The sequence below is a fragment of the Triticum urartu genome, chromosome 3, assembly GCF_003073215.2.
Source record: "Triticum urartu cultivar G1812 chromosome 3, Tu2.1, whole genome shotgun sequence".
Classification (NCBI taxonomy): Eukaryota; Viridiplantae; Streptophyta; class Magnoliopsida; order Poales; family Poaceae; genus Triticum; species Triticum urartu.
This window is the reverse complement of record NC_053024.1, coordinates 23,156,129-23,183,475: the sequence shown is the minus strand read 5'-3', so window position 1 is coordinate 23,183,475 and position 27,347 is coordinate 23,156,129. Positions and strand designations below refer to the sequence as shown.

Sequence of the window (27,347 nt, the reverse complement as noted above, 5' to 3'; positions counted from 1 at the left end):
ATGCCAGAAAATACCCACGGCAACTCATTAGAGAGCCCAGTGCAGTAGCTAAAACCAGAAAAATAAATCATCTATACTGGGCTGAGATAACTTGGGCCAGAGCCCATCGACAGAAATGGCCCATTAACGCCTGAAGGCCTGCTCATTTTCTTAGTTTGCGCTCGTTCGAGGATGAGATTAGACAACAACATGTACTTAGATTGATAACCACTGCGTTAGTAGTTCCAAACAATTATCACATGAGCATATATCTTGCAAACAGAATGTTCAATGAAATGTTTATCCAATACTGGCACACACCTATGTGCATGTGCATATAGAACTGAAGAGGCAACTATCTGATCTTAATACAATAACTTAGAATACCCGCTAGCCAAGCAATTTCGTCAGCCAGGTGCTTGTTCTATCTGCATCGACATATATCGAAGCAGAATGTCAAAATGATGACATAATGGGAATCTTGTTTTAAGAAAAACAATGCATGAGCAATTGTCATTTTCACCATCTATGACAGATCACACCTACTAAATAAAACTTTATTTAATCCCCTTACGCTTCATTACCTTAGATCATCCCCTCAATAATGTACATATGTACTTAATTAACACAAATTAGAATGATCAAGCTTTACACATAAGTTTATTTTACACAACTTTTTATTTAAAAGCAAAGGGTGCATATACTCGCGCATTCTAACTGGCATATTAGTTTTATGAATTTACAGAACTAAGTTTCTTGTTGTTTGAAAACAGATAATGCAAAAGCAGGGTGGTCCATATCTAGGGGAGATGTATGCAGAAATTAGAGAAGAGTCACCACCAGGTCCGATACAAGTGGAATTACATGATCTGTTTGAAGATGATCATACATGCTAAGGTACTACCATAGCTAGCAAAACAACGGCCTACTTTATTACAGTTCCTCCTAGCAGAAGTAAAACGACACACTTCAAAGTTTTGCTTCAGATATTCCTTGAGCTCCTCTAAGCCTAGGTAGACAGCAGAGAGGCCTCATTCATCATTGTTTACCCCTTGCTTCAGCAGCACTGAATCTGTTTCAAGGCCAATGGCTGTCACTCCTTTATCCATTCCTAGCTAGGCACCCACATACTTTTACCTCTCCTTTATGATTCCTGATGACTGCACCCCAACCACCAGTGTTTGGTTCAGGGTGGAAAGCGCCATCAATATTAATCTTCAGTTCATTCTCCATGGGAGGGAGCCATCTGATGTGTACCATCTCCAGTTTGTTCTGTAGGTTGTTTTTAATCTTACTTCAAATGTCAGCCAAAGAATGTTCGTTTTAGTTATCACCTAATAAACCTGTGAGAGCATATTAATTCAATTAGTACCTAATAAACTGGTGGGGGCATATTAATTTGATTAGCACTTCAATCATCTAGTTGTTCAATGAGATTAAAATAGTTGATTTGATCATCTAGGGAGAGAAGCGAACTGTCATCAAAATAACCCATATATTTGACGAAATCACTACTGATTTGTTTTCATATAAATTGATTAGCTCAGATGATGTATTTAACTATTTATGCAAAACTTAAGAGAGGTCAAGGCTGGGCAACATTCACCAAGCACCAGAGTCCATCAGCCTTGCTAGGAAGATACAGGAGCTTCCATCAAAAGGCTTGAAACCTGCAAAGTAATGTACAATGAAGCTCTATCTCATGCATAAGCTTTGTCAGTCTCACTACAAATAACATTATTTACATACTTCCTACCATTATATCAAGAATACAGAATGTGCCCTTGCACTCCCATGTTCTTCACTGTCCGGGGTTTTTCAAGTGCATGAATATTGGCGCTGCCTGCAATGTTCACAAGCAAGTTCAGACGATTGGCAATGCTATATCTGAAAAATTATAGGTAATTATTGGAGAAGCTTGCAGAATGAAATGAACTTATAGAAACAGAGAGCAGATCCATTGTCATTTGGGATCAATAAATTTTTATTTCTTCTTCCGTTACTGGTTTGCAATTAAGAGTCTTCATTTTTCACTTCTCAAAACGACTCATATTAGAATACCAGACCCAAATCTATTTTCTTGCATCCATGGCTCTAGAATTCTTGCGTACAAACCGAATAAACACAAGTAAAAGTTAATGCTAGGAAAAGAAATCCATACACGAAATCTACTTAACTAGAAGAACTCATGAAAACTTATTTTCGAAATTCAGGCAGAGCAGGCACAAACCAGTGTACAGGGCCACCATCTGCCCCGTCGATGCCTTCTTGCACCGGCAGGCACCGAGAGGGCACGCTGGCGGCCACAGGCCACTGAGGCTCGCCATGAGAGTGAACATGTCCAATGAGGCAAGGACTGCACATACGCATGGCATGGAGTGGTCAGAGGAGCAGATGAACACAGGTGCAAGATATTTTGCATAAAAACTGAACTGATTTATAATGCAAACACAAAATATGGAATTAATTAAGTCAATTAATTGTCAGTTCTTACCACTCTGCCCACAAAATTCTGTCCTGCAAAATAAATCCCATATACTAAAAAATAAACAACATGAGATCAACCTTTTCTTGACAGAAAGAAACGACAAAATCATCAGATCAATCAAACTTATCCCAATCAACAAATTTTACTGAAACCACACGGAAACCTTGGAATTGTCAGAAACAAATTAGTCACACCACTCATCCATCCCGGAAACTGTGTAGATCGAAAACTTTAAGCAGGAGTCTTCACCCAACCATGAAGCTCACAGCACATCATTCAGAGAACACGACAGATTTGGATGGATAATATGGGGATTTAGCCTCACTGGGAGCAGCGTGTCATGCGATTGGAGTGAAGTACTGCTCGGATATGGGTTACCTCCGTGACATCCAAGATGAACCGGACCTCGAGCAGCCACATCGCCCCCTGCCGTTACGACTGGATGCCCGTGGTCGCCTCCAACCGCTCCCGACGCCGCCACCACGCCAACGCCTCCTTCAGCCACTGCACCATGCCCGCTCCTCCCCACATCCATCTCGCACCTCTCCATCACTGAGGCGGGGAGATGGGGAACTGGGGCGCCTCAACCCTCGGCAAAGACCCTATCCTAGCCAAAGCGACAACTCCCTCCGACGACGACGTGGGGGAGGGCTCTGATGGTGAGGGTCACCGGCGGCCTGGGCGGGCGCATCCACAAAGAAGAGAAGGGGATGGGGATGCGGCGGGAGGGGGCACCGAGAGATGAGGCGAGAGTCAGTCTGATGCCCATTTATATCGGGATACTCGAGGCTTCGAGAGAGACAAGAAATCGCAGCGCAGGACACGCACAGCCCAGAAGGCCCAGTCAAAGTGCAAACCGCTTAAGAAAACACACGTGAAAAACGCTACAGGCCCAAAATGAAAAAAGAATTACAATCGAAGGTTCTATTATGCGTCACACGCGTCAAGTCCACAAGGTGGGAATAGCAAAATGAAGGGAATGAAGCACTTTCGTCACACGCGTAATTTTTACAGCTACCCTGAATTTTTTTTCCAAAAAACCCAGGTAAATCGAATCCTTACAGGCCTAGTCTTCTTAGTATGGGTGGGAAGAAGCTGGGGAGAAAAAGGAAAACGTCTTCTCCCAAAATGCTATTATAGTTCACTAGTAAGCGTGCACGTGCAACATATGTATCATCATGTGAAAACAATCAGCATTCATCTTAGAAAAAAATAGATCAGTAAAATAAACAAAATATAATGGTGTACCAACAAAATATAATGATGATCAGAATAATGAAAATAAAGCTAGGGATATTCAGAAATGTAAAGTATTGTTCATGGACAGGGACGCTCTCTGAACCTACACATTACACTTGCATCCTTTATAGTAGTAAGATCAAAAAATAGCTAGGCATTGGTGATCATGAATTTACCTTCTAACCAAGTTATTTTCTTCATTATCTGGATTCTTTTTTAGCGAGAAAACATCCGATCTATTCATCTTCAATCATGACAGTACAACGAACACCAGAAATAATAAAAATTTACATCCACCTAGCGACAACTACAAGCACTGAAGCGAGCGGAAGGCACGCCGCTGTCATCACCCCTCCCTAACCGGAGCCGGGCAAAACTTGTTGTAATAGACAGTCGGGTAGTCGTCGTGCTAAGCCCCCATAGGACCATCGCAGCAGAACAGCAACCAGCGCCAATAAAGAGTTACGTAGATCAGAAGGATCCAACCTGAAGACACAAACGTAGACGAACGACAAACAGATCCAAGGAAATCCACCACAAGCAGATCTGCCGGAGACACACCTCCACACGCCCACCGACGGTGCTAGGTGCACCACCAGAACGGGGGCTAGGCGGGGAGAACCTTATTCCATATTCAGGGAGCCGCCGCCATCTCTCCTTCCTAAACAGGACACAAACCCTAACAAAACTCGAAAACACATCTAAAAACGGAGCCCCCCACAGGCAAGGGCCGGGATCCACTGCACCATTGACCACGCCCCCATGGGCCTATTCTCCTGACTTCACTCCTAAAAATTTCACGTGCCTAAATGACTATTAAGCCATGAGACACTCCTTCAATCATGAATTTAATACCTATAAGTTCAACAATCAAAGGATACATTTTAAGGGCGAATGAATGAGAAATGCTAAATGATAAACTTGTTGTGTAAAAGCAAATAAAACTGTGGTAAAATTCTTGGTGCTTAACTCTGTTTGGTTGTTTTTCTTTTTGTATCCTCCTCAGCTAGAACTACCATCTGCTTGGTGCAGAGTGAGCCTATGTTGGCAGTTTACAAAAAAATGGATGGAAGACACAACCAACTAATCTAGCTATCTACTGTATGTTCACTGATAATACTCCCCAACACTTGTCACCTTGCTAATCTTAAGATTATTTTCCCCCAAATACCCTATTAACTCTACTCCATGTTAGAATTCACAGTCGTGCTTATGATATTGGTCAAGCATTTTATGGTTTAACTTTACCAAATCAGTATAAGATCTGCACTTCACGCTTTTGTAGGCGTAGTAGATGACCAGTACATCACTACAATAGCCGATAGTAGTATCTGATTCATGGAGCACGACCGCAATGTTCAGAAAAGACACTTTAATGGGCAGGGCAACATCAGTAGAAGGAGGAATACGTATGCCCATGAGTAATGGATGATCCACCTCTATTCTGAAAAGTGAAGTTACCAATGTGGAGAAAAGTAATAAAGCTTCATTAACTTTCAAGTAGTAGGTCCCTTCTACAACCATTTGCAAGTGCGAGCCTGAAGCGTGTGACCCTGAATTGTGTTTTTTGTCAAACCTGCTCACTTTTAGTTCATAGTAAACTTGATATATTCATCTGTGACTGTAAACTTGTATACTACAATCCTAACTGTTGCAGACAGATTTCAATTTAATTTCCCGGGTTTCATACTGGATGTACTTTTTCCAGTAAAATAACTTTCTTGCTCTGAATTACTCAGCAGACTGTCCATATATGGCAAGGTAATGCCGATGGGCGCTACGGTTGCAGGCACACAGTAAAAGATCATGGCAAAGTAATAAAGCCAGAACACATGTTTTTTTAAATTAATTTTCAAACATAACAGCTTGCTACTTCAAGGCTACTCGTGGCTTGGCTGTTCGGCGTACCTCAGGTGGAGCACAGGCAGTCGGCGCTCCGGCAAAGTTAGTAGATCGTTTTTCTAGCGAAATTGGTAGAATGGCGAGACTGGATGCTTCCTTAGAGGGGCTTGAGGCCGTCTTTTATGTATCAGACCATCTCACAATAGTATCCTGGATAGAGAGGAATAAGCATTTACTTTTTAGTTTGTGGGCTATAGTCTTGGGAGGTAAATAAGAATATTTAGAGTATAAATTGTATGAAAGACAACAGTGCTACTGATTGCATCACTTATCCGAACAAAACAAACCATAGATATTTGGCATGAAAACATTTACTTTTTAGAATAAAATGTTTCCAATACAACCACAGCCGCAGAGAAATTTTGTGGTAGGAATGTAAATTGACCGTTTGAAGCAAGTTATACTTCAGATGATAATGAAACTTAAACATACATGAATGCCTACGAAACAGTTCATCACTCCTCTTCTAACCCATTCAAACAAGCTGTAATAAATCATACTGTATTATAGCAACAACGACAATGGAGTACATGAAATCGTCCATATCCAGGGGCTCATCTAGATGGCAGAGAGAAGCAAGAGGAAGGGAGGGAAAGGAAGATATGAGGAATAAGGCAAGTTACCCAGCCCATCGGTTGCACGCAAGGAGTCAGCAGGGTGACGCAGAGGGGCTAGTCCGTAGCAGGCAGAGGAAGGGCGGCGGCACCTCTTGAAACTTAAATAGAAGTTGATGTTCTTCTCATAGACCCAAGAGTATTTTACTTGTTCAAAATACAAAGGAAAATGAGAGAAACAAGTAACCAATTAAGCATCAGAGGGAATTTGTACATAGTTCTTTCATTTTGTAAAGCATCGACACTGGGACTCTGTATAAAAGATGTATATTGCAAAGATCAAAAGATTAATCTCGTACTTCCTTCTCTCAAACCATTGCATATATGAAAGAAATGACTTGACAAAACTCAACCTTAGGTCTGTCAGAAATAGGTGAAGGAATCATTAATTGGACACATAAGCCCGTCATGCCCCCCCCCCCCCCCCCCCCCCCCCCCCCCCCCCGTCGCACACTCCTAAGACATCATGGCTGGACGGCACTGAAGCGCATGGAGACCAGCAAGTCACGGCGGACGCCATTGAGGGCGCCGACATTGTAGATGGCTGATGGCCTAAATACCATGGGCAACAAAAATCAGAAAAAATTAGGAAACGACGAACCATTTTTTGCACGAACAGTTTGTTGCCCAGTAATGCTTACCCTATAGTATTGCGCCATCCAATCCAATCCCCAGCGATCAACAACTCGCAACCAAACCCAGACAACGACGCAATCCGCGGCTATTGGAATCGAACGCTGAATCCATACAATGGTCCTGGTACATAGAAGCGAGAGGGGCGCACGGGCGAACTCATGAACCTGGTACATGGACTTGGGAAGTTGTAGATGGTGTCGTTGTTGCCGCGGATGACGCTGACGACCGGAGATTCGGTCACCCAGTGGGCCGGCACCACCAGGATGGCGCACGGCGCCTCCGTGCCGACGACGGCCGCTGGCTGCCACAACCTGAAGAAGCGCCGCGCCGGTATCGTATCGTCCGCGGCGAACGCCGTGGAAGGCGCCGACGTTATTGTAGTGTCGCAGGATGCGTCCTTCTCGATCTGGGCTAGAGAAAAAAGGGTGGGCGGAATCGATCCACGAATCACGGTTTTGCAGGTGGGGCCGCGTGGATCCTGGGGAGGCGGAGCACTTGGACGATTGGCAGACCACGGGCGGCGGCAGAACATTTGATCTGACGCGTTCAGGCAGACCATAGACCTAATATTGACGGTAGGATATGTTTAAGTTAAGTTAATCGAAAGGTTGTGGTTATTCCGTGTACAGTTTGTTGTGTGACTTTAACAGAATCTACGTTTGCTCTTTTAATAGTAGTTTGGATACTAGTGTGGAAGCACACATATGTTTTAATATTTATTCATCTTTTACAAGCTTTAATTAGCTGATATATTTTTTACACTGTGCTGGAATTTAGTCTATATTGGGCAGCCCAATAACTATTTCAGAAATTCCTAATAAATCGTAGAGGCCCACTTAGCTCATTTGTGCAAGACAAGGGATACTACTAAAATTTAGTCACACATTGCTAGTTTAGTGGGAGTTGGACCTCCTTATAAGGGAGGTTCTTTCCCCACTTGTACGAGCACGAGAACAAGAGGGATATCCACGCGCGCTCCTCCTCCGCCGCCCGCCTCGCCACGTCGCGCCGCGCCTCGACGCGACGCGACGCGCCGAACGGCGCGCCTCTTCGGCCGCTGCCTGTTCGCTTCGTCTCCCTTCGTTGCTTCACCTCCTGCCGCAGCCTCTTCGCGTCCTTCTCCTGTGCCTATATAAGAGAGGTCGCTCCTCTCCAGAGAGACACAACAGAAGAGGCTCTTCCTCTCGCCACAAAGTTCCGACCGCTGCGCTGCTGCTACGTTCTTCCCCATCCCGTCTTGCGGCGTGCTGTACGGGAGAAGGGTGATAAGGTTTTTGGGGAGCGCTCAGCGCGACTACTGGCTGCTTTATCACGGACGATCCGGTCGCCGACGACTACTTCCCCGACGACGACTTCTTCCCCGACGTCCACGACCTCCTCGACGACATGGCTGGCGAGGACACCGACCCCAAGTCCAGCGCTTCTGCTACTGCTGTCCCGTACGTGTTCTTGTTTTTCCTGTTAAAAGTTCTGCCGCAGTTCCTTATTCTAGTCCTTGTCCTACACATGATAGGTTCTACTTCATATATGCTACTTGCTATACTGTCTGCTTTAGATATGATAGGCTACGGTTCATATATGCAGAAGCTATTTACCTTCCCTCTGTCAGAACGCATGACTTGTTTTATCTCTACTATATTAGTCATGCTTTATCTATATTTCTGTTAATAAAATCATTTGGTAAATTGCTTATATTTCCAACACACTGTATATTTCCATTTAGCATTAAAAGTTTCTCCTCAAGAATAACTGATGGGGCATGTGGCAGAGTTCGGTCCAATTTCTCCTGCACGGAATATACAAATGAAATCTCCATTAAGAAATCCAACTATACTATGGGGCTGTTTGGTTTTAGGACTAGCATTGCCACACTTTGCCACACATTTTTGTCAAACTTGACTAAGGTTAGTTCATCAAAATGAGAGCCACAAGTTGGCAAGCTTAAGGGAATCTTGTCACACTTTTTGTGTGTATGCCATGTGGGGTCCAAGTGTGGCTTGCCTAAGATGTGGCTTGAACCAAACACTCACCTAAGTTGGTCAAACTTGTCTAACCTTAGGTGTGGCAATCTTTGGCAAAGTTAGTCACAAATCAAACAGCCCCTATATCTCCCACGGGAAGTGATCATATTTTTTATAGTACAAGCAAAAAGGCCCGTGCGTTGTAACGGGAGAAAAAAAAATCCTCATATCTCTAGCTGGATCAGTTGGATAAACTATGTGTGGTCGGTTGATAGGTTATGAGATCCAACTCTTCCATCTGCAATTTTATTTTTTTGCCAGTTCTTTGGACTTGGGCCACCCGCCGGGTGGGCTTTCTCTGTTGGGCCAAAACGGGTGGCAAGTAATGAAACCAAATAGTATATGTGAATTTAATTGAAGCGGGACCAAAGAAGCGGGACGAAACCAAAAAAATCACTTCTCTTTAATAGAAGATATAGATTTCTAATCGCCATCTTTCACGAGCAAACTAAAAAGAACTTGGAGATAGCTTTCAGATACACGATTGACCTTCTTTCAAAGACAGAAAACATATATATCATCTGAAGAGTTGTCCCAGTAAAAGCATCTCCAACCGTTGTGCCCCCAGAAGGCATATTTTCGGCCTTCTGGGGTTGCCCCGTCGCTAGCTTTTCTCTGGCGTGGAAAAAATTTCCAGTCATCCCCCCCGATAGGTTGTGTCTTTTTTTTCTTTTTCACTTTTATTGTGCATGTCATTACAACAAACATGTTGTTAGCACTGCTGGGCCACGCGAGCTCGAGCTCGTCGGCGACGACCCCAGTCGGCCAGGCGACTCCTAGGGCCGCGTCTTCGTCTTCTCCGCCACCGGCGACGCGCTGCTCGAGCTCGGCGCGCCCCCGGCCACCGAGCAGTCCGTCGACTGCCTGGCCGCGATGGCCACGCCATCGGCGGCCTCCATGTCCGGCACCGTGACGAGCGTGCACACGGACACGACACTGATCATGATTGCGGTGCTCTGCTTCCTCCTCTGCATGGTCGGGCTGGCCATGGTCGCGTGCTGCTCCCTGGTATGCAACCCCTCTGCGTTCTCCGTCGACGGGCCGGTGCCCAAAGCATCGTGCGGTGGCCTCGAGAAGAAGGCGCTACAGCTGCTGCCGACCGTGTCGTGGAGGCCGGAATAGAGGGAGGTGGACGAGCAAGAGGGGGAGCGGCCGGAGTGCGCCATCTGCCTCGCGGAGTTCGCGTGCGGCGACGAGGTGCGCGTGCTCCCGCACTTCTGCCACGGCTTCCACGCCACTCGCCTTCGTCAAGCAGCGCCTCCTTTTCCTCACCGAGGCCGGCACCCTGGACCCCGTGCTGGAGCTCCTTCCCGGCCACGCACAGGCAGGCGCGGGCAAGCTCCGCCCCGGCCACGCAGGCGTCGGGAGCGTCGCCTCCGGCTGGAGAGAACGACGAGGTCCGCCCCGGGCACGAGCGGCGACTGCGAGCTCCGGCCACGGCGCCTCCCCGTGCAGCTCGGCGTGCAGAGGACGGCTCGGTGTGTGTGCGTGGGGTAGCAGAAGGAAAGAGAAAAGAGAGGAGAGAGAGAGAGGAGGTGGGTGGCTGACGTGGCCGGTGCACCCAGATGCGCCCCGGTGGCCTGGGTGTGGGCTGGGCTCGCCGGCAATTTTTTTTTGGCTAATCCAGCGAAAAGTGAGGTCCTGGGGTCCGAGTGAGGCGTTTTTTGTTCGCCCGGCGTCTAAAAAGTGGTTTGGGAGGCTTTTTAGGGGCATAAGTGGAGATGCTCTAACAACTGTTCTCGGAGCATGCACACAGGTGCTTAATTAGATAAGTGTCCGTGTTAAAAATGTAGTGAAACATGGATACACCTTCAGAATAGTGCTCACCCGTATGCTGCTAGTGGTTCCATCATTTCAATAGTGCTCACATAATTTTATACTACAGACCATTGTAAAATAGCAAAAAAAATTCAATATGTGTCCTTTGTGACCATTAATTAGGTGGTGTACGTATACATAAAGTGTTCATTATGTTGGTGCATAAAAATACCTTGTGAGAATAACTGCAGAAATTTGCGTCTCATAATATAAGACAGTTTTTCAAGCTAATATAACCAAGGGAGTAGTTAATTAACGGAAGAAGAGCTCATAAAGCACTACACTATTTTAAAATAAGGGACAACTTCTCTTTTGAAGAATATTACACCAAACGTTTCTACTGTGGCCCAGGCGATTGCTACTCAAAAGTTGATCCTATTCCTCCTACGCGGAATATACAAAAGAAATCTCCATCATGGAAAAAACAATTGTTCCATCTCCACAGGAGATGACCTTACTTACATAGGATTAATGGTCAAGATTTTGGGTGAGTACAACAGAAATTAACTACTTGATACTAAATAATCCATAACAAGTGGCATCGGTCTCTAATAATTCAAACTTTCGGTGGACAAGCACCTTCCCAGATTGAGATCTAGTGAATTTTTCAGTGCATATCCATGTCCATCCTTGCTGGCGCCCTGCATTTTGTCCCTAATCCAGTTATGGTCTCTACCAAGAATATACCCTCCTTTTGGTTTCTTCATGTCTAAGCATACCACTGTGTGGCTATTTCGCCACATCAAGTTAGAAGAGGAGGAAGAGTAGCAGATTCCAGCAGGCTTGTAGGAGAATAAAGGCAGCTGCATAATGGAATGCAGCAGCAAAGGACATTTTATTTTCCATATCTTGTTTGATATATACCTAGTAATGCACTCATATACGTCCATGTGTCCAATGATGTGCTTTCTTTTCTATTTCCTGGCAGGTGGCTCATATGTTTCTGTCGTCAAATTTGTTTATTTTCTTGAAGTTTGGTGACGTCATTTACCCCTTGGACTTTAAGATAGTTAATTGAAGTGTTAAGTAAACAAAATTGCGAGGGATTGACAGAGTTAATTAAATTGTTAAGTAAACTGAAAGTAAGGCATGACCTTGAATATCAGAGAGCATTATCTCAAAGACTTTGATAGTCCCAATCCAGGTCAATGGTCTTGCATGAAAAGGCTTGTTCAAATTAATGAACGAAGTGTAGAAGCATAAATTTTCGGTCTCTAGCATTCGACGACTCATGACCCAGTCCAATGAAGTGATTGATTATTTTGAGAACCAAAATATTCCCCTGAAGAACACAATGAGGCATAAATAAGAGCAATGAACCCCAAGTAGATGGGCCACGCAGTCCATCATGCATTGGACAGGAGTTTGGTACCAAGCAACTTCACTATCTGGACTGTGCTTGCCTTGCCATGAAAATTCCGGCTAAAGAATCTACGTTCACAGTGAACCTTGTTAGTCTGTATGCTTGGCAAGTTTTTTTAGAAGTTGTTATCTATGTGTCAAAATGATGCATGCAATCATCTTTATTAAGTTATTCGACGGAGTCTAACAAAATAAATACAAAGATCTACTCAAAGCCACCTTCAAAGGTGGCGGCGGGGCCCTCGCCGCCTCGCCTCGTCCGTGGGGGGCCTCTGGATCTGGGGCGGCGGCCCCAGCTGGTGAGGCGTCGCCGGCTTCGGCATCCGGTGGCGCGGGCGCAGGTCGGCGGTTCTCGGCCGTGTGGATGGCAAGATCCCCGAAGAATGCGGGCCAGCGCGCGGCGGCAGCGTTTGCTCCGGCTGCGTCAGATCTGGCCGCCCCCACTGCTCTTTTTCTCCAGCAAGCTCCTCCCCTCCCCAGATCTGGCTTGCCTCGTCGAGGGGCCTCGGTCTGCTCGGGTGGGAGTGGGTGTCAGGATGCAGGACCGGGGAAATCCCAGCCAGCCATGCCGGCGGCGACGCCCGCGGGCGCCGCACACCTTCCCGGAGGCGCCGTTCAGGTCTTGCTCCCCCTCCCCCTTCCCTTTGTCTCCCGGGAGAAATCCTCAATTTTGTTGGGCAGCGGCGACGCCCTTGGCGCCGTAACCTTCCTGAAGGCGCTGTTTTGGAAACAAAGGTGGGTTGTGGGCTTCGTTGTGGTGTTGGTGGAGTGTGTCGGCGGCGGCAGCATGCGTCCAGCGGTGGCGGCGTCTTCCTTGGTGCTGGGTCAAGTTGTTATGGTACTCTTCGCCGGGCTGCAGTTTATTCCTCCGATGCCCTTGGATCTTCCAGGACTGGAGGGGATAGGGTTCCCCTCCTACGGTGGCTGCACTTCAGCTCGCTCTCCCAAATTGGTCTTGGCCCTCGCTGCTGCCCAATTGTGCATTCTCACCGCTCGCCCTCTTCCAAGTCAGAACTTTGGCATATGGTGTTGCTCTGCTCTAGGTGAGTCGTCGTCGGCATGCCGGGAACGCCTGGTTCCGCCCAAGTGGTTTCTTCGAGGCTATCCATCTATGCTCTAGGGTGAGCATGTCCTTCGCTCAACGGTGTGGCGCCTTCGAGCCAGACAGGGGCCTTCTTTGACGATGGATCTGGATGGATATGTCTTTCTTCAAGCCCAGGTTTTGGCAACGGCGTGCCTTGCATCGTCGTCGGTGCACTCTCCTGATCAGGATTTCGCTTTCGCCTTGGTTTTTCGGCGTGCAAGAGGATAGTGGCATCTCCAAGCTATATGTTTTATGCCAATCTTTCTAACTAGCTTGTAGTATGTGCATTGTGAGCTGTTCCTTGGCGCCCCTGTATCTTTGTTGTATGTTTTCTTTGCTTTAGTTGGTGAGTGGTATATTTGGAGTTGTAATCCTAGCCGGTTGATGGCTTTGTTAATTCAAAGCCGAGCTCTACTTGAGCCTTCGTTCTAAAAAAAAACCTTCAAAGTGAAAAAAGTCGCTACACGTACAAGTATAAAAATATGCTCCAACTGCATCAATGGACACCATCTAATCCAGTGGCATCAATAAGCCGCCCACCTGGCCAGTTGAGAGCACCGGCTGGTCTAATCGTCCCACAATGCGCATCACATGCGCACACTCTAGGATCTACAAACGCCATCTTCTGTTGTCCCATTTTCAGTAAGGATCATTGCATAGACCTTGCTAGGAACATCTCCCGTCGACATCATCACAACACCAGGCAATGCCACCAGCCTGCACGCGTCTATCAAACCGTGCCCAATTCCGAGACTCCACTGCTCCATGCCGCCGAGACCTGCCGTCTTCGATGCGGTAAATGCAACACCTGCTTGGCAAGTATTTGGCAGAACTACAAATGTCATGACCAAATTCTTCTTTGTCTTGAAAACCTGCGTTCGCAAGGCAGTGGGTATCATGAACATGGAGGGGGCATCGGCAATGGTCAGTCTGTCGCCGTTTTGGACAAAATTCTACCTGCCTTGATAAAGTCGTGTTCCAAGATGAACGAACACGGAGGGGGAGAGAGCATGGATAACAGTCGGTCTTGCCGTCCATGAGGCAACATGCCTAAGACAGAACCCCAACAAGATGCCACGCATTTCCAAACCCAAACAGTACTGCCCGCGGCATCTTGGCCTCCCTCCGGAATCGCTCGTCGATGCTGCCGCGGCGCCGCACCGCCCACCTCGCAAGCGTTCGTCTCCCCCCGATTCCCCGATTTGACTGGGGGAGCACGACTCCGACGCGATAAGGTCACTGTTCTCAAGCCGAGACTGATGACACGAAGGAGCGATGCTGGTTCGCCCGGTGAAGACGCGCTTCAGGTGGAGTTGGACGAACCAGGCTAGGGAGTAGGGAGAAGTGTGAACCCGGACTCTGCTTTTCCTAGGCCAAGGCCTCCACACACGTCGCGTCCAGCACGAGCTCGTCGTCTCGGCACCCGGAGCATATATACCCGTACCACTGACACCACCACCAGTCCAGAAATCCAGCCAGTTAAGCTTCCTCGGTGCACCTCCCTCAAATCCAGATAGTCCTGTCTAGTCTAGTGCCAGTGCAAGCAAAGAAAACAGATAGAGGTAGCCAGGAGGTCGAGTCACCAACAAGAATGTGCTTCGAGTTCAGCTCCTGTTTCGGCGGCGGCATAAAGGACGACTACGGCGGCGAGCGGTCCAACCATGCCGGCTGCGGCGGCCGTCGCCGTGGCCGCGGCCGCAGGGGGGACCGTGGGAACGATGCCTCCTACTACGGCGAAGCCGACCGCAAGCTGGCGCCGGCCAAAGACCACCAGCCGGCCATCGACGAGGCGGGTCGCAAGGCCCACCATGATGGCGGGCGGAAAGCTGACCACGTGGTCGCCGGCGCCGGTGGCCACGGCTATTATGCTGCCTACGCGCGAGACAAGGCCCACGAGACGCCCAAGCTTCCTGCATGGCACAACAAGCTCGGGGACGACGCCGGCTACGCCTACAACACGGCGCGCCTCCGCCACCAGGCTGCTCCTGATCATAGGGAGCACGCCGCCATGGATTACCACCACTACCCAAGCACTGCTACCAATCTCGTAAGGATTAGCTAGCATGGCAGTTCATCAATCCCCCCCTCCTCCTAAACACTGCCTCTGCTTCTGTTAATCTGTTCTGTTCAGTAGCTCTGGTTTTCTACTCTGTTTTTCCTTTCTCGTCTGCTGAAACTGAAAGGCACCTGGAATAGTGTCTGAGAGCCAAGAACCAGGGTGATGTAGGTTTTGATCAGAGCCTCCACGTATTTGTCGATGGATGTGCGGCACAAGTTACAGCACCAGGGATATTTTACTACTCCTGTTTGTGCAGTTGCTTGTTTTTACTTTTAGTTGTGACTGCTTTCTTCTTGTATCATAAATCAAGTCAAAGAAAGCATTTCTGAGATCAAAGATGATTCCTCATTTCTACCGTTGCTATGTGCATGTGTGTGCCTTCGTTGTGTAATCTTCATTCACCTAGTTCCAGGGCTTGAAGTTGGTGCTACTGCCAGGATTTAAATTAGTTGCCAATTCGCATGTCAACTACTAAATCCTCATGAATATTCATCCATTCTGGTAATTCTCATCTCACAGCCATTCTGAAGCACTCGAACCACAATGTCTTGAAATAGCCCACCACAGTTTGTTAAAAAAAAATTGTTTGTTGGCACCTCATCTACTGCTTGAAAGAGCCCATCCACTTTTGTATTAAGCCTGAACCATCAACATATGATCAGGTCCTAAATCTGTATAATGTTTTTTTTTTCAATAGAAGCTTCACCCGATTTCCATTAAGAGAAACCAGAACCAGCTACAAAGTCTCGAATACTAAACTTTATAACTATGTGCTTTCTTTTCTATAATTCGTGGCAGGTGGCACATATGTTTCTTACGCCATATTTGTTGGTTTTTTCTGGAGGTGATGATGTCATGTCTCCACCATAGATTAAAATAACAGAATTTTAAAAAAGATGAGAGGAGTTGTCTTAACTAATTACAGTGTTAACGTAGAAAATAATAGTAGGATGTGTCATGGTCTTCCCGGGAAAGAATGGTCACATAAAGGAAGTGTGAACACCGGTGTTTTTTTTTCAATCTCATATTCGTATGCCACAAAGTCATGACTAGTTCCAGTTAATTGATTGATTCTTCGAATAACTAAAATATTCCTCTGAAAAACCACGAAGCATTGGAAAAAAGAGCTATCATTAGCTGAGTTTGCTAAATTACACAGCGGCCCGAGGTGAGCCAAAACCGACAAAGGTGATCTCTAAGAGCAACTCTAGTGAGGCGATCCATTTCGTTCGCCGCCGCCCGTTTGTTCGTGGGCGCGAACAGAAAAGGCGGCTCAACGCATCGATTCAAACGGACGCGTCTTCGCTTTTCGTTCGTGGGCGATCCATTCCCGGCCCGTTTTTAAGTCGAATTTGCGTCGGCGCAGACACGCAACGGACGTGCGCACGCTTGCCTTCTCCTCTCCCCAGCCCGCTGGTCGGTGGCACATTGGCCTCCCCCTCACCCCCCAGCCAACAGCAACCCTCGCCCGCCTCCTTCGTCGCCGACGCCGCCGCCCATTTTTGCCGGCGACTCTGACAGCTGCCGCCGCCTCCACATCCGTCCAGCAACGCCCCCCACTCCCCTGTCGCCCGCCACCGCCGTCTTGCCGCCGGGGAGAAAACTGCTTCCCATCGCCGCTCCCCCCACCGCATAGCCGCACACGACCAAGAAGCCCCATCGCCGCCCTGGCCAGATCCGACCGACACGCTCTTCGGACGCCGGCCCACTCGTCGGACGCCAGCAGGGCAGCTAGCTGCTCCGTGCGCTTCGCGACTCCCCTCGCTGGCCGTCTCCTTCTTCGACGTCCGCAAACTGTTCGACAGTTTGCCAAGGTACGAAATGGACTTCGCCGATGAGTTCTTTTTTCACAATTTTCTTTGCGACTCCGACGATTCGTCGTCCGATGACGAGGAGATATTGGCTGCCGTGTTGGTCCATCACCACCTCAACATTCAGCAACCGTTGTTCCGTGGCTCCATTCCGGGCCACCTTCCGGCGTTGAATCGCAACAGAGAAAGCGGCATTTCCTTCTTTGGAAGGACTACTTTGATACAACAAACCCGTTGTTCAAACATCAAAAATTTCGCCGCCGTTTCCGTATGTGAAACATTTTTATTTGCATTCGGCTTGTAAAACTATACTATTTTTATTCGTTTATTTGACAATATGTTTGAATGTAAATCATCAATGTAAAATTGGGCGGCCATGGCCAGCACATATGGGTCGGCGTATTAGACACGCTGCCGACCCATATAAAAACAGTGCGAATGCCGGGCGGGCGGCCAACTCAAACGAACAAAAAGCGGACGAAATCATCGTCCGCTTAGATCGCCCCATTGAAGTTGCTCTAAGCAGCCTCACGACGATTCGAACTGGACCTTGTTTCATACATCCACTACCAGCACCTTTGGCAAACGAGAAAGAACTATGTGCCAACATGAAAGCTAGGTGGGTGTGACTGCCACCTATGCATCCTTGCCCCATAAGTTCTAAAAAACTTTAATGTGAAAATCAGATTGTCAGTGAGTTAGAACGTGGAAGGCCAAAACTGGTCCACCATGATGTCTAAAGCTCAGTAATTCCGCAAAAGTCCAATACCACAGAATAGTCTGTTATCGATGGTTCATTATTGACTCATGGTCAAAATACTTAGTGATAGGACCTCCCATAAACGGAGGTTTTAAACTGGTATCTTATTATCATAGAGATTTTATGGTCACAAAGTTCATGCACTCGAGCCAACACTGTCATCTAACCCACCTGCTCATCCCCGTCGTATAAAACAATGTCCTAAGAGCAATTTTAATGGGGCGACCTATTTCGTCCGTCGCCGTTCGTTTCGGTTGGCGCGGAAAGAAAAGGCAGCCCAACGCGCCGAGCCAAACGGACGCGTGTCCACTTGGCGTCTGCATGGCAACCCATTTCCGGCCCAATTTTGAGTCGGATTTGCGTCGGCGCAGACACGAGACGGACGCGCGCTCGCCTACACCTCTTCCCGGGCCCGCTTGTTGGTAGCAGCCACCACCATTTCCCCCCATTTTTCCTAAAAACACTACCACCCGCGCGCGCTCCCGTCTCACACCCCGTCATGGAGGACGCCATCGACCTCGACGCCGCCGCCGGCCTCGCCTCCCTCGCCTCGTCCGGCGCCGCCGCCCCCTCCGAGAAAAGGCAAGCCAAAGAAGGCGCTGACGCCCGAACAACGGGCAAGGGAGTCGGCCAAGAGGAAGGGCCAGAGGCACGCCACAGACGCGAGGGGTGAGGCCACCGCGCAGGCCGCCGTCGTCGCCACCACACAGCAGGAGGTCACCAACGCCCGTGTCGAGGGCGGCAATGAAGGAGGCGCTCTACATGTTAGGGTTAAACCCTAGCCAGCAGGGCCTCGTCCAAGCATCCGTCGCCGTGGCCAGCACCGGCTCGTCGGCGTTTCCTCGGATGGTGCTGCCCGACACGCCTCGGGCGTCGGCTTGCAACCCGATCCCCGGCTTCCACGTCTACCCGCAGGCCTCCCACCTCTCCGGGGAATGCTCGCCCGACGTGAGTGTGGTCGCGCCTTCCACGCCCGCGCCTGCGCCCATCGACCTCAACGCCACCCCGGTGGCCGGTGGCTTGTCATCCGGCGGTGCGAGTAAACGCGCGCGGCAGACGCCGGCCGGCGTGCTCCCAGACGCCCGCAGCCTGTTCGAGGAAATGTCGTCCGCCATCGACGAGGACTACATGCAGAACCTCATCTTCGATGGTGGAGCGCCGACCGCTGGCTACGATCCTGACGAGACACAAAGTCAGGACAGCCGCGGGGCGTTCACGTCAGCCGGTGGCTATGATCCCGATCAGGCGGCCTTCATGCGTGATCAGGTCGGCATCGACCTGGACGGCTTCCCACTCGACCATGAGTTACCGAACGACTACAGGCTAGAGGAAGAGGACGAGTACAACATCCAAGTGGAGCCCTTGTTCGAGGATGAGCTCGACAACCAAGCCGCTGGTCCTAAGCCGAAGCGCCAGAGCAAGCGCACGAAGGCGTACACGGCAGCCGAGGACAAGCTTCTTTGCGAGTGTCGGCGAGACATTGGACAAGACTCCAAGACGGGCGCCGAGAAAAAGCATTCAACCTTTTGGATTCGTGTCCACCGAGAGTTTCATGAGCGCAAGAAGTTTCCGCCTTACCAATTTGTGAGCACGCGTGGGTGGGTCTCCATTTCCAAACGTTGGAGCGTGATCCAACAAGAGTGCAACAATTTTTGCGCCATTCTTGAGAGCGTCAAGGCCCGCCCCGTGAGCGGCATCGGCATGCAAGACATGGTATGCTAGCAAGCCGCCCTCTTTTGTGTCATCAAGTTCATCCTTTGCATATTCATTTGCATATCACTTGCCGATATGTTTGCATGGAAACATTGTGTAGGCATTTCAACCTTTGGAGGCATTCAAGGTTCAACACAATGGCAATGGCATGTGCTTCAAGGCGCAATATGCCGCACTCAAGTCGCGTCGGGGGTAGAAAGCCGTGGAGGATGTTGGGGAGGGTGAGCCGGCACGCCCGCGGGGGAAGACCAACTCCAAGAAGGAGGACAAGCGAGATGCGGCCACCAACTCCTTGATCGCAAGCGTGGATGGCATGATGAATAAGAAGGACTCAAGGGAGGAGGAGCGCCGGCCTTTCAAGGCGGAGCAAATGGATGCTTTCATGGAGATCCAAAGAAGGAGGCTTGAGCTAGATGCCGAGAAGCAAGCCAAGATGTTCGAGCTAGAGGCGGAGAAGCAAGCCAAGATGCTAGAGATCGATACCGCCAACGCCAAGACCAAGGCGAAAGAAGTGGCTCTCGCGAGCATGATGACCGGGGTGGAGATCATGAAGGTGGATCTCAATACCGTGTCGCCAAGGAAGAGGCCGTGGTTTGAGAAGATGCAGGCCGACATGCTCAAGTTCGACGACGCGTGATCTATGGCGGCGAGCGCCATCTTTTTTGTATGTCAGCAGGTGTGCCAACATGACCACGGGAGCCGCGATGGCGTGGTCGAACTCAAGTCCCACCCTTTTTTGTGTGCTGGCATGTGTGCCGGCCGGCTGGCGAGTGCGCCAGCATGAACTGTGGTGATATTTTCTGAAGGCGGCATTGTATGCCGGTGCTGGCATGATGCCGGCATGAGACATGACCGCTGCCATGATCGGTCGCGGGCCTTTTTTATTTAAAAGTTAAATGCGGACACGAAATGAGTCAGCGCGTTGGGCGCACTGCTGACCCAAATGCAAAACTGAGCGGACCCCCGATCCAAACAAACAAAAGGCGAACAAATGTGCCGTCCATTTGAGTCGGCTCATTGGAGTTGCTCCAACACTAAATCTCGTCTACCCCGTCCCATGCCCATCTCCCCCGGCACATACGTACACGTAGATCTCCGACCCATAATGTCCTCATACTGCCACCTAACTTTTCGTCAAAAGCCACCTAATGTCCTCATACCAGTTTAAACGGAGGTTTTAAACTGGTATCTTATTATCATAGAGATTTTATGGTCACAAAGTTCATGCACTCGAGCCAACACTGTCATCTAACCCACCTGCTCATCCCCGTCGTATAAAACAATGTCCTAAGAGCAATTTTAATGGGGCGACCTATTTCGTCCGTCGCCGTTCGTTTCGGTTGGTGCGGAAAGAAAAGGCAGCCCAACGCGCCGAGCCAAACGGACGCGTGTCCACTTGGCGTCTGCATGGCAACCCATTTCCGGCCCAATTTTGAGTCGGATTTGCGTCGGCGCAGACACGAGACGGACGCGCGCTCGCCTACACCTCTTCCCGGGCCCGCTTGTTGGTAGCAGCCACCACCATTTCCCCCCATTTTTCCTAAAAACACTACCACCCGCGCGCGCTCCCGTCTCACACCCCCTTCATGGAGGACTGCCATCGACTCGACGCCGCGGGCTCGCCTCCCTCGCCTCGATCCCTGGCGCGCCGCGCCGCCCGGAAGCAAGCCAAAAGGCGCTGACGCCCGAACAGCGGGCAAGGGAGTCGGCCAAGAGAAGGGCGAGGCACGCCACAGACGCGAGGGATGAGGCCACGCGCAGGCCGCCGTCGTCGCCGCCGCGCAGCAGGAGTTCACCAACGCCCGCGTCGGGCGCAACGAGGGAGGCGCTCTACATGCTAGGGTAAACCCTAGCCAGCAGCCTCCAAGCCCGTCGTCGCCGCGGCCAGCACCGGCTCGTCGGCGTTTCCTCGGATGGTGATGCCCGACTCACCCCGCGCGTCGGCTTGCAACCCGGTCCCCGGCTTCCACGTCTACCCGCAGGCCTCCCGCCTCTCCGGGGAGTGCTCGCCCGACGTGAGCGTGGTCGCGCCTTCCACGCCCGCCGCGCGCCCATCGACCTCAACGCCACCCCGGTGGCCGGTGGCTCGTCATCCGGCGGCGAGGAAACGCGCCGCGGCAGACGCCGGCCGGCGTGCTCCCAGACGCCCGCAGCCTGTTCGAGGAAATGTCGTCCGCCATCGACGAGGACTACATGCAGAACCTCATCTTCGATGGTGGAGCGCCGACCGCTGGCTACGATCCTGACGAGACACAAAGTCAGGACAGCCGCGGGGCGTTCACGTCAGCCGGTGGCTATGATCCCGATCAGGCGGCCTTCATGCGTGATCAGGTCGGCATCGACCTGGACGGCTTCCCACTCGACCATGAGTTACCGAACGACTACAGGCTAGAGGAAGAGGACGAGTACAACATCCAAGTGGAGCCACCGCTGGCTACGATCCTGACGAGACACAAAGTCAGGACAGCCACGGGGCGTTCACGTCAGCCGGTGGCTATGATCCCGATCAGGCGGCCTTCATGCGTGATCAGGTCGGCATCGACCTGGACGGCTTCCCACTCGACCATGAGTTACCGAACGACTACAGGCTAGAGGAAGATGACGAGTACAACATTCAAGTGGAGCCCTTGTTCGAGGATAAGCTCGACAACCAAGCCGCTGGTCCTAAGCCGAAGCGCCAGAGCAAGCGCACGAAGGCGTACACGGCAGCCGAGGACAAGCTTCTTTGCGAGTGTCGGCGAGACATTGGACAAGACTCCAAGACGGGCGCCGAGCAAAAGCATTCAACCTTTTGGATTCGTGTCCACCGAGAGTTTCATGAGCGCAAGAAGTTTCCGCCTTACCAATTTGTGAGCACGCGTGGGTGGGTCTCCATTTCCAAACGTAGGAGCGTGATCCAACAAGAGTGCAACAATTTTTGCGCCATTCTTGAGAGCGTCAAGGCCCGCCCCGTGAGCGGCATCGGCATGCAAGACATGGTATGCTAGCAAGCCGCCCTCTTTTGTGTCATCAAGTTCATCCTTTGCGTATTCATTTGCATATCACTTGCCGATATGTTTGCATGGAAACATTGTGTAGGCATTTCAACCTTTGGAGGCATTCAAGGTTCAACACAATGGCAATGGCATGTGCTTCAAGGCGCAATATGCCGCACTCAAGTCGCGTCGGGGGTAGAAAGCCGTGGAGGATGTTGGGGAGGGTGAGCCGGCACGCCCGCGGGGGAAGACCAACTCCAAGAAGGAGGACAAGCGAGATGCGGCCACCAACGCCTTGATCGCAAGCGTGGATGGCATGATGAATAAGAAGGACTCAAGGGAGGAGGAGCGCCGGCCTTTCAAGGTGGAGCAAATGGATGCTTTCATGGAGATCCAAAGAAGGAGGCTTGAGCTAGATGCCGAGAAGCAAGCCAAGATGTTCGAGCTAGAGGCGGAGAAGCAAGCCAAGATGCTAGAGATCGATACCGCCAACGCCAAGACCAAGGCGAAAGAAGTGGCTCTCGCGAGCATGATGACCGGGGTGGAGATCATGAAGGTGGATCTCAATACCGTGTCGCCAAGGAAGAGGCCGTGGTTTGAGAAGATGCAGGCCGACATGCTCAAGTTCGACGACGCGTGATCTATGGCGGCGAGCGTCATCTTTTTTGTATGTCAGCAGGTGTGCCAACATGACCACGGGAGCCGCGATGGCGTGGTCGAACTCAAGTCCCACCCTTTTTTGTGTGCTGGCATGTGTGCCGGCCGGCTGGCGAGTGCGCCAGCATGAACTGTGGTGATATTTTCTGAAGGCGGCATTGTATGCCGGTGCTGGCATAATGCCGGCATGAGACATGGCCGCTGCCATGATCGGTCGCGGGCCTTTTTTATTTAAAAGTTAAATGCGGACATGAAATGAGTCAGCGCGTTGGGCGCACTGCCGACCCAAATGCAAAACTGGGCGGACCCCCGATCCAAACAAACAAAAGGCGAACAAATGTGCCGTCCATTTGGGTCGGCTCATTGGAGTTGCTCCAACACTAAATCTCGTCTACCCCGTCCCATGCCCATCTCCCCCGGCACATACGTACACGTAGATCTCCGACCCATAATGTCCTCATACTGCCACCTAACTTTTCGTCAAAAGCCGCCGTATTGTACTTGGGGATTGAAATCCATGTCAGTTTTACTCATCTTCCCGGTGCATCAGTGATAGCATACTAATTTGAGAAGCTCAATGAAATGCCAAATGCATTTATTTTTCATAGGACTAGGAGGCATGGGGAAGTTTGCATCATCAATGATGGATAAACCACGAGCAACATAAACATGTCCTCATTTGCAAAAAATAGATATCATGTTGGAGGGCCACCAAACTAGGTTACATGCTTAATTTCTGTTGCTGACACCCTACATGTTTTCTTTTTTGGCTAATGATTCTACTTTAAAAAAATTATCAAGTGAGAAATTACTATTGCTAGTTCGTTTATCAACTAATAAAAGAAATTAGTATGTTGTCTAGCCATGGTTAGTCGGTGACATTTCTAGGGGTGCCAGCTCACTAATTGTACCCTACCATACCGCTAATAAAATACAAATAGTTGTCAAACAAACTTATTATAATATAATTACGAGAACATTGGAATTTAGAGCTAGAAAGAAGCAATCTTTGGCAAATTTGTAAGTTGCATAACGATAAGCTATACCAAAAAATGAGTCATTAGCGTAAACATAAACCATGGAACTGCCCTTTTGATACTTTATTAATAGGTTGGTCCAATGAAACATAAAACGATGTATAAAAGTTATAATAGGTATGTTTAGAATGTATCAACATGTGTTGCGTAGTCGAGGTGGTAGTGACATGCTTTCGATTGATGTCGTTACAATGTAGTCTTTTATTCCTCCCATGTTCTTTTTTTTTGCGGGGGAATAGGGTGTTTTTATTACTCAATCAAAGGCTAGTCTGCCTTACAAAGTGCTGGAACAACACCCGGACCAGATCGAATCGACAAAGCAGTGTGGTTCTCACATCCACCAAAATTCGCTAACGAAAGACTCACAACATTTTGATCAGGCTCCACATGCGTGATCATCACCATTCCTCCCATGTTCCTGTGGGAAAGATAATGCACGTATGTGCGATCTTGAGTCTTACAATGCAACTAGCTATGGACAAAAGGGTAAATGACTACATTATAATTGTAGTACTACAAAACGACAAAGGACATATCTGTGCGATGATTTGGTAGTGCTCGGCTAATTAGTTTGGCTCATGGATGACATGATATATAGGTGATGATTTCGTAAGGTCTACCATCTACCTAATAAAGGGAGAAAATGGTGGTTAGAGTAGAGGATTTATTTTGAAGAGATAGCCCAGTCATGATTCCTCTAATTTAATGAAAAAAGCAACCAATCTAGAGAAGAAGGCTTTTGTAAGTTTCCGACAAGAATGTAGATCAATATATCTTGAAGGTAGATGGTTGCCTTGCATGCAGTCAGTTCAACATGCATTGCAGCCACATAGCCGAAGATCAACTGGTGTTTATGTGCAGTCATCAAAGATTAGCCAGTCACCACCAATTGCTAGTGTGACAAATTTCCACGATGAGAACATTTTGGTGGTTATTTTTTGCACGGAGGGAGCGCATGAACTCTTCACGATCTTGTTGAATTCCCGGTGCTTCCGACCCCTAGGCATGGAGTCCAAGATGAAAATACATCTCTGTATTTCAAGCAAATGGACTACTATTTCTCGGTAGATTTATCAGAAATATTAGTAGAAGTTATCGATATTTGAATTTTTTTGGTATGCATCAGAGTATGCGTGTTGTGTTAGTCTGTTGGTTTGAGAGAAGAGTGGAAACCTGAAAAGAAACATGATGAATGGCTATTTCTTTTACAAGCGGTGGAAGTGGCGATTCACATCAACTATAGAATATCAGCTGCGTTACCGACCGGGGCGCCTGCCTTGATGTTCTCCTGACCTAGCTAGCTGGACCCATGTACCATCAATGTTATGAGAAAAGACAGGTGTATTAAAGGGACAAATTCCACATTTATTGGTTAATATGTAGGTGATCCACTCATTAATTTGGTCCACACAGTCAATGTAGCTCATGATTCATGAAATCCTTTGATATATACTCTATTAGTGTAATGAAGAGAGTAAAAATGAATGCTAGTTCCTTCTCCTATAAAACAATGTGTGGCTACCATTCTTCAGGACGAAGATAAATTCGCAAAAGCGTGAATTAAGAGTTCGACAAGCACATGTATAAATCCGTGTATGATATTTGAAAGGTAGCTTGATCGACCAATCCAACATGATTGTTATTAATGTTATGGTAGCAAAGAAGAAGCATACCAAGGCTCTGTAATAATGGAAACATGCCTTAGGGTCACATGTCTTGGACACCACCACGACACCACCATTAGAGGTTTAGCGACCCACCATGGCACCACCATTCACCACCGCCTTGGACACCATTTCTACTGGCGTAGCGATCCCATCGACACGTAAAACATGCAAAGGTTTATTAGGAGAATAGTGTTGAGGTATCCAAACCGTATAAGTTCCTAACGCTAAATTCCTATACAAACGCGATCTAACCACATACGGCAAAGTCTTATGCGGACACATCTCTACTAGTACACGGCTGAAAGTAGTACTCTAAACCGATTAGGCGAGTACTACGAGGACACATCACGTTGCACTTTTACAAGCACACGTGATACTAACTAATAACTTACGATTATGTTTAACAATCACTTCTTAATCTTGACATTATGTCTTCTCTGCTCTTTCTGATTTTGGCTCGTTGATCATTTATCCCTTGTCGACTCATCTGCTCGCATCACGACCAGTTAAATTGCTGAGCTGGCTAGATTATTTGCAAGAATCTCCCCCAACAACTTAGATTTGGCGAATTTACGGATCACCTTAAATATGCCTTGAATTACCTAGCCTCACTAACAACCTTGTGAAATACACCACCAGGTGGACTACCACCATCCACCCTAGCTATATATCTGATCAGTAACATAAAATCACAACGAACACGCACACACAAAAAACTTTGTCAAGGGCACACACCGAAGCATCCTGCATGGCACAACAAGGTCGGGGACGACGCCGGCTATGCTTACAACACAGCGTGCCTCTGCCACCAGGCTGCTCCTGATCATAGGTAGCACGCCGCTATGGATTACCACCACTACCCAACCACTAATACCACTCTCATGAGGTACTAGGTACTAGTCGTTAGGATTAGTTAGCATGGCAGTTCATCAATCCCTCCCTCCACTTAAACACTGCCTATGCTTCTGTTAATCTGTTCTGTTTGGAAGCTCTGCTTTTCTACTCTGTTTTTCCTTTCTCATCTGCTGAAACTGAAAAGGAACCTCGAATAGTGTGTGAGAGCCAGGAGCCAGTGTGATGTGGACTTTGAACAGAGCCTCCATGTATTTGTCCATGGACGTGCGGCACAAGTTACAACACGAGGAATATTTTACCACTCATGTTTGTGTAGTTGCTTGTTTACTTTAGTTGTGGCTGCAGCTTTCTTCTTGTATCATAAATCAAGGGAAAGAAAGCATTTCCAAGATCTAGGATGATTCCCCATTTCCACCCCTGCTATGTGCATGTGTATGGCTTCGTTGTGTAATTTTCAGTCACCCAGTTCCACTAAGTTGGTGCTACTGCCAGGATTTAAATTAGTTGTCAATCCGCATGTCAACTACTTAAACCCCATGAATATTCATCCATTCTGGTAGTTCTCATCTCATAGCCATTCTGAAGCACTCGGACCGCAATGTCTTGAAATAACCCACCACAGTTTGTATTAAAAATATGTTTGTTGGCACCTCATCTACTACTTGAAAGA

General features: G+C 48.7%; 1 protein-coding gene and 1 long non-coding RNA gene across 4 annotated transcripts; one reads left to right on the top strand and one right to left on the bottom strand.

Moving 5' to 3' along the window:
• Positions 1–756: 756 nt before the first annotated feature.
• LOC125547750 lies at positions 757–3,198 on the bottom strand. 3 transcript variants are annotated; one of them, XR_007300747.1, is made up of 4 exons: positions 2,210–3,198; positions 1,736–1,822; positions 1,586–1,649; positions 757–1,322 (listed from the first exon to the last, which is right to left on the bottom strand). It is a non-coding gene; the product is annotated as an uncharacterized LOC125547750 (long non-coding RNA). The 3 variants fall into 3 exon arrangements; XR_007300746.1 differs by having other exon boundaries at positions 757–1,649; positions 2,210–2,335; positions 2,846–3,198; XR_007300745.1 differs by having other exon boundaries at positions 757–1,649.
• Positions 3,199–14,595: 11,397 nt separating this feature from the next.
• On the top strand, positions 14,596–15,713 carry LOC125547749. The gene has a single exon (XM_048711539.1). The coding sequence runs from the start codon at positions 14,735–14,737 to the stop codon at positions 15,203–15,205; it is 471 nt and encodes a 156-aa protein (XP_048567496.1). The 5' UTR covers positions 14,596–14,734; the 3' UTR covers positions 15,206–15,713.
• The last annotated feature ends 11,634 nt before the right edge of the window (positions 15,714–27,347 follow it).